This window comes from Gekko japonicus, unplaced genomic scaffold, assembly GCF_001447785.1.
Source record: "Gekko japonicus isolate JY-2015 unplaced genomic scaffold, Gekko_japonicus_V1.1 scaffold1532, whole genome shotgun sequence".
Classification (NCBI taxonomy): domain Eukaryota; kingdom Metazoa; phylum Chordata; class Lepidosauria; order Squamata; family Gekkonidae; genus Gekko; species Gekko japonicus.
In genome coordinates, this window is record NW_015168093.1 from 279763 (window position 1) to 293980 (window position 14218).

The 14218-nt window shown below is 45.6% G+C and overlaps 1 protein-coding gene across 1 annotated transcript in view; it reads left to right on the forward strand.

Annotated features, from left to right (window-relative positions):
- Positions 1–7184: 7184 nt before the first annotated feature.
- Positions 7185–14218, forward strand: part of LOC107113419 (collagen alpha-1(VII) chain-like) — a 40598-nt gene continuing 33564 nt past the window's right edge. Inside the window, exons 1-9 of the mRNA XM_015414744.1 lie at positions 7185–7207; positions 9241–9312; positions 9502–9537; positions 9970–10029; positions 10878–10922; positions 11012–11047; positions 11611–11646; positions 12149–12205; positions 14103–14174. Of these exons, the coding sequence (XP_015270230.1) occupies positions 14124–14174 (51 nt within the window). The 5' untranslated portion in view covers positions 7185–7207; positions 9241–9312; positions 9502–9537; ... (4 more) ...; positions 12149–12205; positions 14103–14123. The remainder of the gene's footprint in view (positions 7208–9240; positions 9313–9501; positions 9538–9969; positions 10030–10877; positions 10923–11011; positions 11048–11610; positions 11647–12148; positions 12206–14102; positions 14175–14218) is intronic.

The window sequence follows — 14218 nt, forward strand, 5'->3', positions numbered from 1 at the left end:
TACATTTTCTATAGGGGATGATTCACGGCGGTTCGAAGGAACTGGCGGGATGTCCGTGCCCACCCCTCTGGGCATGCGTGGTGGGGTTCTTGCGCATGCCTGAGGTCTGGGTGGGAAAATCCGTTAAGAGCTTGCTACAATGCCAATTGATCCAGCGCATGCGTACTGTATCCCATGGGTGTGAATGCACAGATGACCACTCGAAGATCACCAATTACAGGTAAGCAACCTGTTTGTCTTCAGTCTCGTGCAAGAGGGAAGACCAATTATTTAGAACAATTTGGTCTTTGACAGCTCTGCCCCATGGCAAACAAAACAGTAGGGAATTGGATATTGGCTGTGAGGCTTTTGCGAGCTATTTCGCAAAGTCTTGACGCTCCGCCGTGACCTCCCTGCCACAATTGAAACAGTGAGCAAACTTGAGGCCCCTTGCGCGTCTTCACAGGGTTTAGAATGTTTTGACCCCCTCAGTCTGGAGGAAGTTGACAGACTGCTCGTTTCTGTGTGTCCAACCATGTGCTGCCTTGATCCGTGCCCTTCCTGGCTCATTAAAGCGGGCCACGAGGGGTTTCGAGGTGCCGTAAGGGACATTATCAACAAGTCCCTCTTGGAGGGACGGTTCCCTGAGGCACTCAAGGAGGCGATGGTCCATCCTCTCCTGAAAAAACCGACTCTGGACCCGGCTGGATTGGCCAACTATCGGCCAGTGTCCAATTTGCCCTATTTGGGCAAATTGATTGAGAGGGCGGTGGCGACACAGCTTCAGAGTTTTCTGGATGACGCTTCTGTCCTCGAGCCATTCCAGTCTGGCTTTTACCCAGGTCATGGGACGGAGACAGTGCTGGTTGCCCTTACTGACAACCTTCAGAGGCATCTGGATCGAGGCGGTGTGGCGGCACTGTTTTGTTAGATCTGTCGGCCACGTTTGACATGGTCAGGCACCAGTTGCTGACCCCCTGCCTCGCCGACATGGGGATACAGGGGTTTGCTCTTCAATGACTTGCCTCTTTTCTCCAAGGTTGGGGACAGAGGGTGGCGATAGAGGAACAGGAGTCCTGGAGGCACCCACTTGAATGGGGTGTGCCTCAGGGGGCAGTGTTTTCCCCGATGTTGTTTAACATCTATATGCGCCCCCTTGCCCAGATTGCCAGGAGGTTTGGGCTGGGTTGCCATCAATATGCTGATGACACCCAGCTCTATCTGATGTTGGGCGGCCGATCAGGCTCCGACCCAGAAGATCTGAACCGGGCACTACAGGCCGTGGCTGGGTGGCTCAGGCTGAGCCGGCTGAAACTAAACCCAGCGAAGATGGAGGTCCCGTGCCTGAGTCGGAGCAGACCAGGTTTGGGGCTCCCTCTCCCGACCTTGATGGGGCGCCGTTGGTGCCAGCGTCGGAGGTTAGGAGTTTGGGAGTGCTCCTGGATCCCTCATTAACTATGGAGGCCCAGGTGGCAGCCACTGCCAGATCGGCATTTTATCATCTTAGGCTGATTCGGCAGTTGGTTCCCTTCCTCGGCCGCGATGACCTGGCTACAGTGATCCACACGACGGTCACCTCGAGTTTAGACTACTGTAACGCTCTCTACTTGGGGCTGCCTTTGGCGCAGATCCGGAAGCTGCAGCTAGTTCAGAACGGGGCGGCCAGGCTGATGATGGGTCTTCCCAAGTGGGAGCACATCCAGCCGGGGCTGAAAGCGCTGCACTGGCTGCCAATAGCATACCGAATCCATTTCAAAGTGCTGGTACTTACCTTTAAAGCCCTATATGGCCAGAGTCCGACTTACCTGAGGGACTGCCTTTCCCCACATATACCCCCAAGAGCACTTCGGTCTGGGGCGCAACATCGCCTGGTGGTTCCAGGCCCCATGGAGGCAAGGCTCGCCGCGACTAGGGCCAGGTCCTTTTCGGTGGCGGCCCCTACCTGGTGGAACAAGCTCCCGGAGGAGATCAGGGCCCTGCGGGACCTTATGCAGTTCCGCAGGGCCTACAAGACGGAGCTCTTTCACCAGGCTTTCACATAGGGGCCGCCACTACCACCACCACCAATGATGTGGACAACATCAGGGTTAAGGATGGCCTGGGAAGATCTGCCACAATTTTGCGCAATTGATATTATCGGACTTATTTGCTTGGGTTCAGCTATAGGACAACATCCCCAGAGAACTGTTTTTACCATCATTGTATATATTCGGGGACCATCCTGCTTTCAATTGAGTATCATTATAGTTTGTGATTAATTATTAATGTTTTTATTGCTTTTATCCTGTTTTATATGGGCTTTGCCCCTTGTAAGCCGCCCTGAGCCCGTTTCGCGGGGAGGGTGGGGTAAAAATCCCAATAAATAAATAAATAAATAAGAGGCAGGGGCACAAAACCTCAAGGACTTTCTGGCTCAGTCTTGTTGTGAGTAAAGTCAGTTTTGTCCCTCATGTCTGAATACAGCCTCAGACTATACTAACACATTTTTATGGTATTTATATCTCTCCCTTTCTTGTACCTGTTCTTAGAAGAAAACTCCATTGGAAGCTTTTCTTTAATTTAACGACTTGCACTGTTTCTTTAACATTCACCTCTCTTCTTTCTTAACTTGCTTTCTCTAGACTGTTGTGGGCCCTCCTGGAGAGAAAGGCGAGAAGGTAAGATGAAAATATTATTTGTTTCATGTGAAGAATGAGTATAATACAGTCTGGTGGGACTAGGAATTGGAATACAGAATGACTGGGTTCCTTGGTAGCTCAGAAAAGATCCTAGCAGCAGCTCCAGCAATTAGACTCTAGAATCTACTCCTGCAAATATTTGATCTTGAAAGGGTTTGTTGTGGCAGTGAGTACTATATGGATGGCATGATCTTTTGGGACACCATTGCCTGTTGATTGGTGTGAACCATTGCTAGATCGTTTACCTCTGACAGTCTTTCTCACCTACAACAAATAGGACTATGGATAGAAGAGAAGGAATAATCTGTCTGATCTTTGCCGTCTCGGAAAGGGATGGAAATCAGCAAAATAAAATGGGAACTTTCTAGAAAGGGAGGAAAGCATAGTGACTGTTACTTTTGGAAGGTGTTGCTGAGATTTGAGAGGAAGGCCTCTGGTGGACTGAACTTCTGTATAATCTGTTTTAGGGTGCACTGGGTGATTTTGATAGAGAACTGCTGGGGAAGCCAGTAAGTTGTTTTTCATTCTTCCTTTCCACTACAAGTTCCAGGACTCCTGCTTCTTGGGTGAGATGTCACTGATGATATTTCTACTCTGCAGGGTTCCAAAGGTGACCGAGGTATACCAGGCCCCCGAGGAGAAAAGGTGAGAAATGGTCCTCCAGGAAAGAAGTGTTTGTTCTGTTTTCATGACAACTGAAGGCTTCATTGAAATTCTGGAAGTCTAGCTTATTTTCAAAATTCATGTAGTCAACTTTTCTTTCTTTGTGCTAGGGGGAACCTGGGGACCAGGGGGAACCTGGAGATCCTGGAGAGGATGTAAGTACTATGAAGTATGGAGTAGAGTATTTAACCCAGCTAGGTACAGCTGTGTGTAATGAAAGCTTAGGTGTTGGAAGAATAAACATGGGTCATTTAGTCCATGTTTCCCACAGTGGACCCTAACCCCCTAGGGATATGTTTTTGTGAATGTAACAGGAGGCAGACTAGCCCAAGGAGAAATACAGCTGTCAGGCATTCTTGAATCACCACCAACCTATCTGAAAATATATGGACAGGATATGGAATAGAAAATAGCAATGGAACCATCTGAGCAAGTTCTGGCTAGATGAACAGAATGCATGCAAAGTATAATAGTCTGAGAAAGGTGTTTACTAAAAAAAAAAATCTAGTCCAGTATTTGACTGTAGACAGGATATCTTAACCCCATTCCTCACAGTTCCAAAGTTCCAAAACAGATGTATGTAACACACCCAGAAGGCTCGTTGTGTCATTCAGTTGCACTTTTAAAAAATGTTAAACCAAAATTTGCCGTTTTGTGATTTAAGCTCAATGGTTTGGATACTAGAAATGAGTTTGTGAGCACCTAGATAGTTTGTGCTGTAGATCGTGCACAGTCTGCTAAAACTTTTGATTATAGAAGGGCCCACTGAAAACCATTGATTTTAGGCAAATGGAAGTTTTACTGGAAGAGGAAGCACACTCCATGGCAAATACTGTCTAACATACTGAGAACTTTTTCATAGGATCCAAGCCATTGTTTTCTATCCTCGTTTTAGGAGACATGGTGTACAATTGATATCCCCCTTTTTTGACATCTCAGTTTTGTCAATAGTCTATGCTCTGATTCCACCTGCTAAATGTGTAATACTTCCTTCATACTCAGTTTTCTTGTTTTTCAATGTTAATAGGGAGCCAAAGGATCACCTGGTATCAAAGGGGAAAAGGTATGCAGTGGGTTTCATGTATTTTGTACAAGCTTCTATTAGAGACAATACAATTGTTTGCTAAACCTTTTTGGTGTGCTGTCCTTGTCCATGTGAACAGGAAGGCACTTAGTTCAATCACCCTGTCCAATACAGTAGTCTTTAAATGCTTTCTGCAGTGCATCATTATAGATGTCTGTTGTGAACTTGGCAACAATCAGAAGGGGACATATAATAAATTAAAAGTCATTTACACTTCTCCCAGTATCCATCCTGATTTCTTCACCAATCAATGAGTGAGCCTACTGAAAGTAGATACTGTTCTTTCCCTGCTCTCCAGTGTTATAGTGTACTAGGTCTGTTAAGAAATAGACCAGAGGTGTCGAACTCATTTGTTATGAGGGCCAGATCTGATACAAATGTCACTGTGTCAGAGGGGCCATCATGTGTGCCATAAAATGTAATGCCAGGTACCGGAGATAGAAACTTTATAAAGGACACAGACAAACCCAATTAACAATATTATTTCTTACTCAAAGTACAAACAGAAGCAATTGATTCCTAGCAATGAAAGCAATTGATTTACTGGGGAACCCACAAAGCCCCCAATGAATGTATTTAATTATATACAAGACTAGTTTTTTTACAAAGGAAAGGGGGAAGTACCTTACACTGCCATACATACCAGTTGCTTGTGGGCTGGGTAAGAGCCATGGATAGGCTGGTTCCAGCTCCTGAGCCTTATGTCTGCCACCCTTGAAATAGACAACTATTTCTCATTTAGATGTCAGCTGTTCAAGACATAATTTTTTCTTCCATCTGTATCATTCCAGGGTTCACCTGGGGTTGGCCTACCAGGACCTCCAGGGCAGATTGGGCCTCCAGGTTTGAAGGTAATTCATTTTCCATGGTTTCTATTAACCTACACCGTGTCTGCAGCGTTGAAATTCTTCTGATCTTTTTTCACTACTTTGCACTGTTTTTCATTATTCAAAGATCTTAAAACCAGGGATGATCTGGGTGCTGGAATCATTCACATTCTGCTTGCCAGTTACAGTCAAGGAGCCAATTTTTCATCCGGCAATTTTTCATCCGGCAATTTGGCTGTTTATGAGAAGCTTGAGCCGGTTTGGTGGATTTCTTTCTACATATTCAAACAGTACAGTATAGTGCAGTTAGCAGCATTTTACGCTTGTGCATTCTCACACCTATTGATGTAGTCCGCTTCCTAACTTGTCATTGCTCTACCCCACTCTGCAGCCATTTGTTTAAATAAAGAATGACCAATCCTGTCACTTTAAACCTGATTTAACATCTGGTGTTTGTATAAGTCTGTGTTTCAATCTTATTCCATACCTACACATTTTCAGTCTTCCTTATGGAAGTTATAGCTCCCTGCCCCCATTGCCTCATTAAGTTCTCTGACCCAGCCATCTATGACCCTGGGAAGAAACAGTTTTGCCTATCTATCTAAAATGGCACATTCACCTACCAAGTGGTTTTACTGGGTGGGGCACACTACTTTCTTGAACCCACCCATCTAGAGGGGATCCTTGCATCTCTCCAGTATTTCTACTTCCACCAGCTGGTTGATTAAAGTATTACCTACCAAGAGGGCCAGTACTTGTAGCGCTCCATCCACGTTCTCTTTTACAGGTGCTCCCTAGCGTCCATGTCTCCTGCTTCTGCTTTTACTAGACTCTATAGGGATGGCTTACTGCACTTGCACTCCTGGGGATCTAACAAACTATTCACCACTCACCTCTCTTCCTTCTTTGGTGCCCTTTAGTAAGAAATTTATTAAAAAGAAATTGTCCCCACACATACTCTGCACAGCAATGGTCTGAACAAGATTATAAATTAAAGGTGCATACACCTATTCTTCTGTCCCTTCTCTCTAAACATACCATGACTGTTGTTATTGTAGGGTAGGCTCCTTATTCTTAAAGTTACAGCTTTCTATCAGTCATCCATTACCTCAAGTCTTTTTCTGGGCTGCCTGTTCTTTGTTAGCTCCACATGATAATGGCGGTCATCAAGATGGAGCCTTAGTGTGACATCTCCTTCCTCCAATTTATCCTCAAATGAAATCACCCAAAATGGACTCCATTCCCCTCATGTCCAGGGACTTTAACTCCTCTCTCCCCCCCCCCCCCCGTGAGTCATTCCTTCTCTTCCTTTCCTTCCCATCTAGCATTCGGCACTCCCCAGTCTCTGTTACCTTCTAGGTGTCACACTCCTGCCAAACAATGAGATGGCCCTTTGACTGATCTCTGCTAGGCAGGAGTATTTGCATAACCAAACATTAAGTACTAGGTGCCCGAGGGAACCCTTGACAGGATGGGAGTGCTTGAAAACAATTAACCACTCTCCTTTCCCTGTCCTTGTACCAACAGAAAAACGTCTTGAAATGAAGGGGGGGGGGTCTGTGTAGCTCCCTTCATAACCATATTGTAAACCCAGGTTATCCTGTCCCTCTGCAGTTTTGGCCAAATGAAGAGGGTCTTTCAAAGCCACTTAATCATTTCATGTAGACCTATTGTCTAGGTGTATTGGAAAGACTCAAAAAGTATAAATGTAATTTAGCTTCTTTGCAGCTTCTTTTATGCATTGAAAGCAGAAGAAGTTCTCAAATATTTGGAGTGGTGAAGAATGGAGCATTACCATTAGAGTTTCTGATTACTGGACCTGACGTCTTCTATTGTGGCTTCTTTTTAAGGGAGACCTTGGTATGCCTGGGCCACTAGGAACTCCAGGTTTACCAGGTACAGCGGGGATGCCAGGCCAACAAGGTCCGAGAGGAGAAAATGGACTGACTGGTGCACCAGGACCTTCAGGAGAGCGTGTAAGGGAAATGTTTATTTATTTACTTATCTGAAAAATGTATAGGATTCCTCTCTTGAGACCTGCTTGAGATGGCTAATACCCAAGTCACACGTATTGCCAGGCTGGCGTTTTTCCATCTGTGTCAGGCTCAGCAACTGGCCCTTTTCCTGTCATGCCCTGACCTAGCCATGGTAACCATGCAATGGTCACCTCCAGGTTAAACTACTGTAACTTGCTCTATGCTGGCCTGCCCTTGAGACTGATCTGGAAGCTCTGGTTGATCTAGAACACAGCAGCACAAGTCCTGATGGGAACATCATGGACAGCACATGTACAATCTGTGCTGCGCCAGCAACACTGGCTTCCAGTGGAGTACCGAGGCAAGTTCAAGGTTTTGGTGTTGACCTTTAAGGTCTTGAGCAGTCAGGGTCCAACATATCTGTGGGACCGTCTCTTCCAGTATGTCCCTGGGAGAGTGCTACACTCCTTGGATAGCAATCTGCTGGTGATCCCTGGCCCGAAAGACATCCAACTGTTCTTGACCAGAGCCAGTTCCTTTTCAGCCCTGGCCCTAACCTGGTGGAAGTCTCTGCCAAACTACATCAGGGCCCTGTGGGACCTTATGCAATTCCACAGAGCCTGTAAGGCAGAGATGTTCCGCCAGGCCTTTGGTTGAGGACAGCAACAGCTTCCATCTTGGCTGGCACCCCCCTCCTATTCCTCCTACTCTCTTCCATCAGATTGTTTTATTCCTCCTCCCCCATACTCTTGTGGTTGCCACAGTCCGAAACTGGGAAGAAATCATAATTTCACCACTTGATCTTTTAAATTGCTGGATTAGCATTATTCATGTACTTATCTTATGGTTTTAATGTTTTTACTATGTGTTGTATATCACCCAGATCCTTGCAGTGGTGGGGATTGGGTGATTCAGTAGTAGTAGTAGTAGTAGTAGTAGTAGTAAAGATAAATGAACAGTAGTATTCAGGAATTACAAGGAATATGGCTACAATCCTAAGAGTAAGAGTAAGCATTATTGAATACATTGTTGTTACTATGATAAATCAGGTATGCTCAACCAAGTCAATGGACCTGATGTTTTTAGCTCAGCTGTGGGGTCTGTGATAGCAACCTGTGGGCTCAAGCTCATTCAAGATTGGGGAGGTGCCGTGTTTTGGAAGAGGCCATGGCTCAGTGGAAGAGCCCTTGCTTTGCATGCAGAAGTTTCCAGCCTCCGTCCTCTGCATCTCCAATTAAAAGGACCAGCAGCAGGTGATGTGAAAGATCTCTGCGTGAGACCCTGGATAGGTACTGCCAGTCTGAGTAGACAGTGCTGACTTTGATAGACCTAATCATCTATTGAGGAAGAGGAGGACATTCTGGACCCATCCAGTGTTTGAAGTGTGGTCTTTTTAGCAGCTATGCTTACGTTCAGGAGATGTTTCTCTTTTTGTCTGCTTAACTTGTGCAATTTTTTTGTTCTCTTTGTGGTGTTTGGTATGGACATCTTCCTGCCAAGTCCAGCAATAATTTTTTTCTGAGTGTTAATGTTATTGTTAATGTTCCTTTGTTTCTTTTTCTGAGTTTATGTGTTTCTGTCATCAAATGTTAGAATGTTGGGCACACACCATGTTGTCATTGAACAGCTATGGAAGCCTCTGAACTAAAGAGGGGTGGATACTCTCTCTTCAGGGACAGAAAGAGCTATGTATTTCCTGCCTCCCATGATCATGGGAGGAGTACCCAAGGGTATAGGGTTGCCAGGTCTGGGTTGGAAAATACCTGGAGACTTTGGGGGTGGATCCAGGAGAGGGCGGGGTTTGGGAAGGGGAGGGGCCTCAGCATGGTACAGTGCCATAGAGTCCACCCTTCAAAGCAGCCATTTTCTCCAGGGAAACTGATCTATGTCAGCTGGGGATCAGTTGTAAAAGCGGGAGATCCCCAGGCCCCACCTGGAGGCTGGCAACCCTACAAGGGTAGCAGGATGTCTTCCTCTTCTTCAAGCCCAGTGTGCCATTGTCTGAATTAACCGGGGTCTCTTTTTTGTGCCAGGGTCTAATTGGCTTTCCTGGGCGAGATGGCACTGCAGGAGCTCCAGGACCACCTGGACCACCAGGCCCAGCAGTAAGTACATGGGCATGTGGGATGCAAGGTGAGGAGGGTTGCTTATATAGCTAGTTAACTGCAGCCTGTCTAAATTCCATCCCACGTGTTACCGTGTTACCTGTTGACATTCCTATGGTGATGCTACATTATTAATCTTATTTTTTTCTATGTCTTGTTTTTCTTTCTTTCATCACTCTTTTACTGTAGGGCTCACAGGGCACCCCTGGCCTGAAAGGTGATAAGGTAGGCCCTGATTTTTTCTTTTATAGTGCTAGCTGTCAGCAGCTCTGAAAGAGGAGTGGCTTATACACCCATGCTTGCCAGGCCTTATGAGGCCTTGAGGACAGAATTTTTCATGCAACTTGGAAGTATTTTAAACTGCTGCAGAACCCTAAATATTTTGTTTCATTCTAAAACAGTGCCTAGCTCCTGGAGTTACAAAGATATGTCTGAAAACATGCAGGAATTTTGTTTTTCTCCATGCCTCACTACATAAAGCAAGGGGGAAAAAGAGGTTTTTAAAAATTCTTTCCCGAACTACTTTGCACTGTTTTCTGAGCAGAATAGGTGGGAGGCTATTTTTTAAATGATAAAGGGATCATAAAAAAGAACATAGCTTTCATACCATGTTATATTAAGATATATTGTGCCCAAACATTTTTTTCTGTACTGTAGGGTGACACGGGACTTGGACTGCCAGGTTCTAGAGGTGAGCGAGGAGATCCAGGGCCACGGGTATGTATCTTGGCCTGAATCGATTGCATAGACATTGAACAGAATCCATAAAGTCATGGGGGAGGGGGGTAGAAACAACAGCATCTTTCTGGTTGGTGGACATCAGGGCCGCAGTCCAGAGGGCAGCAGAGAAGGGCCACAGATGGATCTGAGTCCTGTGCCTTCCTGTGGCAGCCAATCTAGTATCCTATCCCACCTGCTGCCATCATTAGGGGGTGCAGTATACAGGATTAAAGCCTGGGAAAGGACAGGCCAAGCTGCATCTGAGTTTACTGACCTGGCACCCAGCAGATCCCAGCCCCAGCAGAGAGACTGGGGAGGGGAGGTGTCTTGGGCAGCAGATGGACCAGGGGTAGAGAGGAACCCACTGACAGCTGGGGATGAAGCACTGTATATAGCAAATATGTGTGTGGGTGGGTGCGTGTATGTAGGCATGCCAATCCTGTGTGGAGTAATAAAGGATGTACCAGTCACCTGTGTGCAGTATTGCATATCTTGAAGGAGGAGGCTCTAAATTTAGTTTTTGGTTTCTCCACCTGGTTTCTGCTGCAATGAAGAGAGGCTGATGTTCAGTATTTACAGTCAAAGACCTAATCTGCCATTCCATCTTATCTTTTGGTATAAGAAAATGATTACCAGAATGTGTAGAAATCCCATTTTGGTATATCCCAAAGATCTGCATAGCTTAAATATGACATGGTGTCTTCAATGTTCATCCACTTGCTGGCCATTGTAATCAGAATCCTAGCAAAGGACCAAGGTTTTCACAATAGCCTTGAATTAGAGCTGCAGCCACTGCCTCCAACATTCCCTTCATTGGTCTATCTCAGTATTTTCCTTTTTCTCAGGGTGAAGATGGGCGCCCAGGGCTGGAGGGAGATCGGGGACCTCCGGTAAATATCTCTCTTCCTTCTCTGCTCCCTCAAATCTGAGACTAGGCATTTATTGTCATCCTGAAGTGTCTTTTCTGTTTTCTCCATAGGGTCTTCCAGGAAACAGAGGAGAGAGAGGTGACAAAGTAAGCAAATTAACTTGTGTGGGAACAGAAATAGTGGGAAAGGAACAGTTGGCTCATTTTCTTCTTATGTGTTGACCATTGAAATGTCAAATTGTTAGTCATAACATTGATAGTAAGGACCGATGGCGGCAGACAGCTAAACCAGGTGGTTTATTGATATTATTTGCTGAACCTCTGCCTAGCATTGGATGTCCTGTCGTGCAATCTTGACCTATGAATAATTTCCTTTGATTCAGGACCAAACTCTGAAAAGTACATCATTGCACATGTCTTCTTTCCTTGTACAGCCTATCTAGTCTTGACTTTTTAGCCAGCATTCAGGGAACAACAAGGAATTCCCAGGGTTAATCAGGCTCTCAGGTTCCTAGCTGAAGACTGTAATCCTATAAGTTACCTAAGGCAGCTCTATGAAGTGCTGTTAATAATAAATAATAGAAATAAATAACCTCCAAAATGTGTTTGTAGTATAGGTTTCTGAGGTGTTTAGAATGGTCAGGTTAGAATTCAGTGAGGCTTGAGTCCTGGCTAGGCTTATTTCTAACCGTCCTATTTTCCTCTCCTAGGGAGATGTTGGAGCTGTAGGGCCAAAGGGAGACAAGGTGAGTACTCCCATCAGTGGAAGGATCATGATGACTGCTTTGTGATTACAAATAAAGCCATATTGACACCTGAACAGTTCCAAGGAAATTCTTCAAAAACAAAGACAATACTTTCCTACTCCCAGGAAAAAGAAGGCTTGATGCCATCCACTTGAGAAACTTCTGCAAAATGTACAGTCCCCTTCAAATGCTCTGATTATAACAAGTCCTTTATATTGCTCAGCATTTACTGTTCAGACTACAATGTATTTCATAACTCCCAACATTGTCCTAATAATTCTTCAGCTGTGAAGCAAAGGACTGCTCCATTGAGTGCTGGTTTGTACCTTCACTCTTGCCATATTAAAATGAAAAGCTTCCTTTAATGTTTTCTAGACTAAAAGTTTGGTTATACTCAGCAGTAAATTATCTTTGCCAGTGAATATGCCAATGGGATTGCTGGCTGCAGCCAAATAGAACACTTCAGTCATTGATAGGCTGCCATATTCTTTCTCAATTACAGGGTGATACTGCTGTTGTGGAGGGCCCACCAGGTGCTCGGGGGAACAAAGGGGAACCGGTAAATGACATGGCTGCATTTAAAAAAAAACTAAAGAAATGGTTTAGTAAACTCATTTCCAGGTCTTGAGCAAGTGCACCTTTAAGACCTTGTCTGTCTCTTATTAGGAAGACATTTCAGAAGCCTGAGAATGTTTTATGTTCTATGTGACAAAAGGTTTTTGGGGGGAAGGGGGTTGGTAACTCATTCCAATGACAGATTTTAAAGATAAATAAAAATCAGGTGAGAAAAAGAACAATGTGTTTAGAAAAATTCCTTTTGTTTCGGCTGAGGAAGGCTTCCCTGTGAAAGCTGGTTTGGCAGCCCAAAGTGTGATTAGTTGGATGTCTAAAATTAAAATGGTTTAGATAGGAATTTATGGTAGTTGAGGGGAGAAATCTGGAAAAAATGCTCTAGAAGGAAGAAGTCCAAGAATAATGTATGTGGTATAGATACAAAATATCACTGATACAGTTATTAAGTATCCATGCAGAATATCTCTAAATTGGGTATGGTAGTCTTTGGGATAGTAATTATAGATTAGAGTAAGGGGTGCCTTTTTCTTCAGATTCTTCTGTTGATGGGATTAGTGATCCTTTCTTAGTTTGCTTTATAATGTCAAATTTGTTATAGCATTGAAAAATTACTTAAATAACCAATAAAGAATTTTACTGTATCAATCTATGTTTAATAGCTTGGTGGTATGGACATTAATATTAAGTAAAGCAAAGTCCAAATGAACTTGAGGGTATTTAGGATAATTAAAGTAAAAGCCTCAAGTGATGGCAGTTTCCATCAAAAGTCCATTTATCACATTCTGCTCTTCCCTTGGAAGAGCCAGTTTGTTGTAGCGGTTAGGATTGCAGACTCTAATCTGAGAGAACTGGGTTTGATTCCCCACTTCTCCACATGCAGCTGCTGGTGTGACCTTGGGTCAGTCATAAGTTCTTTCAGAGCTGTCCCGATGACAGGCCCACCGCCCGCCCCACCCCGCAGTCCCAACAAGACTGACACCGGGAGGACGGCCCCTGGACCCACCTCTACTCACCTGGGATCCCGGGAGGCATCAAAGGAAGGCCACCGAGGTGGGCGCGGCAACAGCCCTCCCGTTGCCAACCGGGGTCGGCAACAGCAGCAGAGATGCCGGGAGTTCGCCCGAACACGGCTAGACAGCTGCACCGGGCCAGAGGCCCGGCACAGGAGCACACCAGCACATCCGGGCATCGCACCCCATCTGGAGCCGCCCGAGGCAGGAAGGAGTGAGAGAGAGAATGGCCCCTCCCAGGAGCCAGCGTCCTCAATTATGTAGAGGTGCAGGGCTGGAGAAGGGAGGGGGACAGGGAGAGCCGGGGGAAGACGGGAAGGCAGGAGAGAATAAAAGGATGCAGCTGTAAGAGGCCAGGGTTGACGACCTGGATGGAAGAGGACGACACTGCAGAACAGAGAGAGGGACAGTGTCTTACATCCAGAGTGAACATAGTGGCAGGGACGGTGACGGAACCTCCCTCCCCGTTCAGGTGTCTGAGGCCCCTGCTGCTTGGACAGGCGGGCCACCAAGGTGGCAGAGCAACGGGGGCTGGAGGAATCCAGTGGCAGCAAGGGGGAGTCGTCAGGGTCGTGTGACAAGAGCTGTTCTCTCAAGGGCAGTTCTCGAGAGAGCTGTCGCAGCCCCACCTACCTCACAGAGTGTTTGTTGTGGGGAGGGGAAGGGAAAGGAGATTGTAAGTCACTCTGAGATTCCTTTGGGTAGTGAAGGGTGGGGGATAAATCCAGTCTCCTCTTCTTCTTCTTCTCTGCTATGTCTCCTTTCATGCTGAATACATACTTTTTGATCTTTCATCCAAGCCAGTATCATATAACTTGTAATTCTCTGATTTATTACTGACCATTTATTGACAATTAACTCTTCTCTCATAAGGGAGACCGTGGCCTAAAAGGGATGGAAGGAGAGAAAGGTGACAAAGGAGATCAAGGCGTCCCTGGAGAAAAGGTAGCACAGCAGATGCCTGAGTAGCTGTTCACCAGACTTTCAGT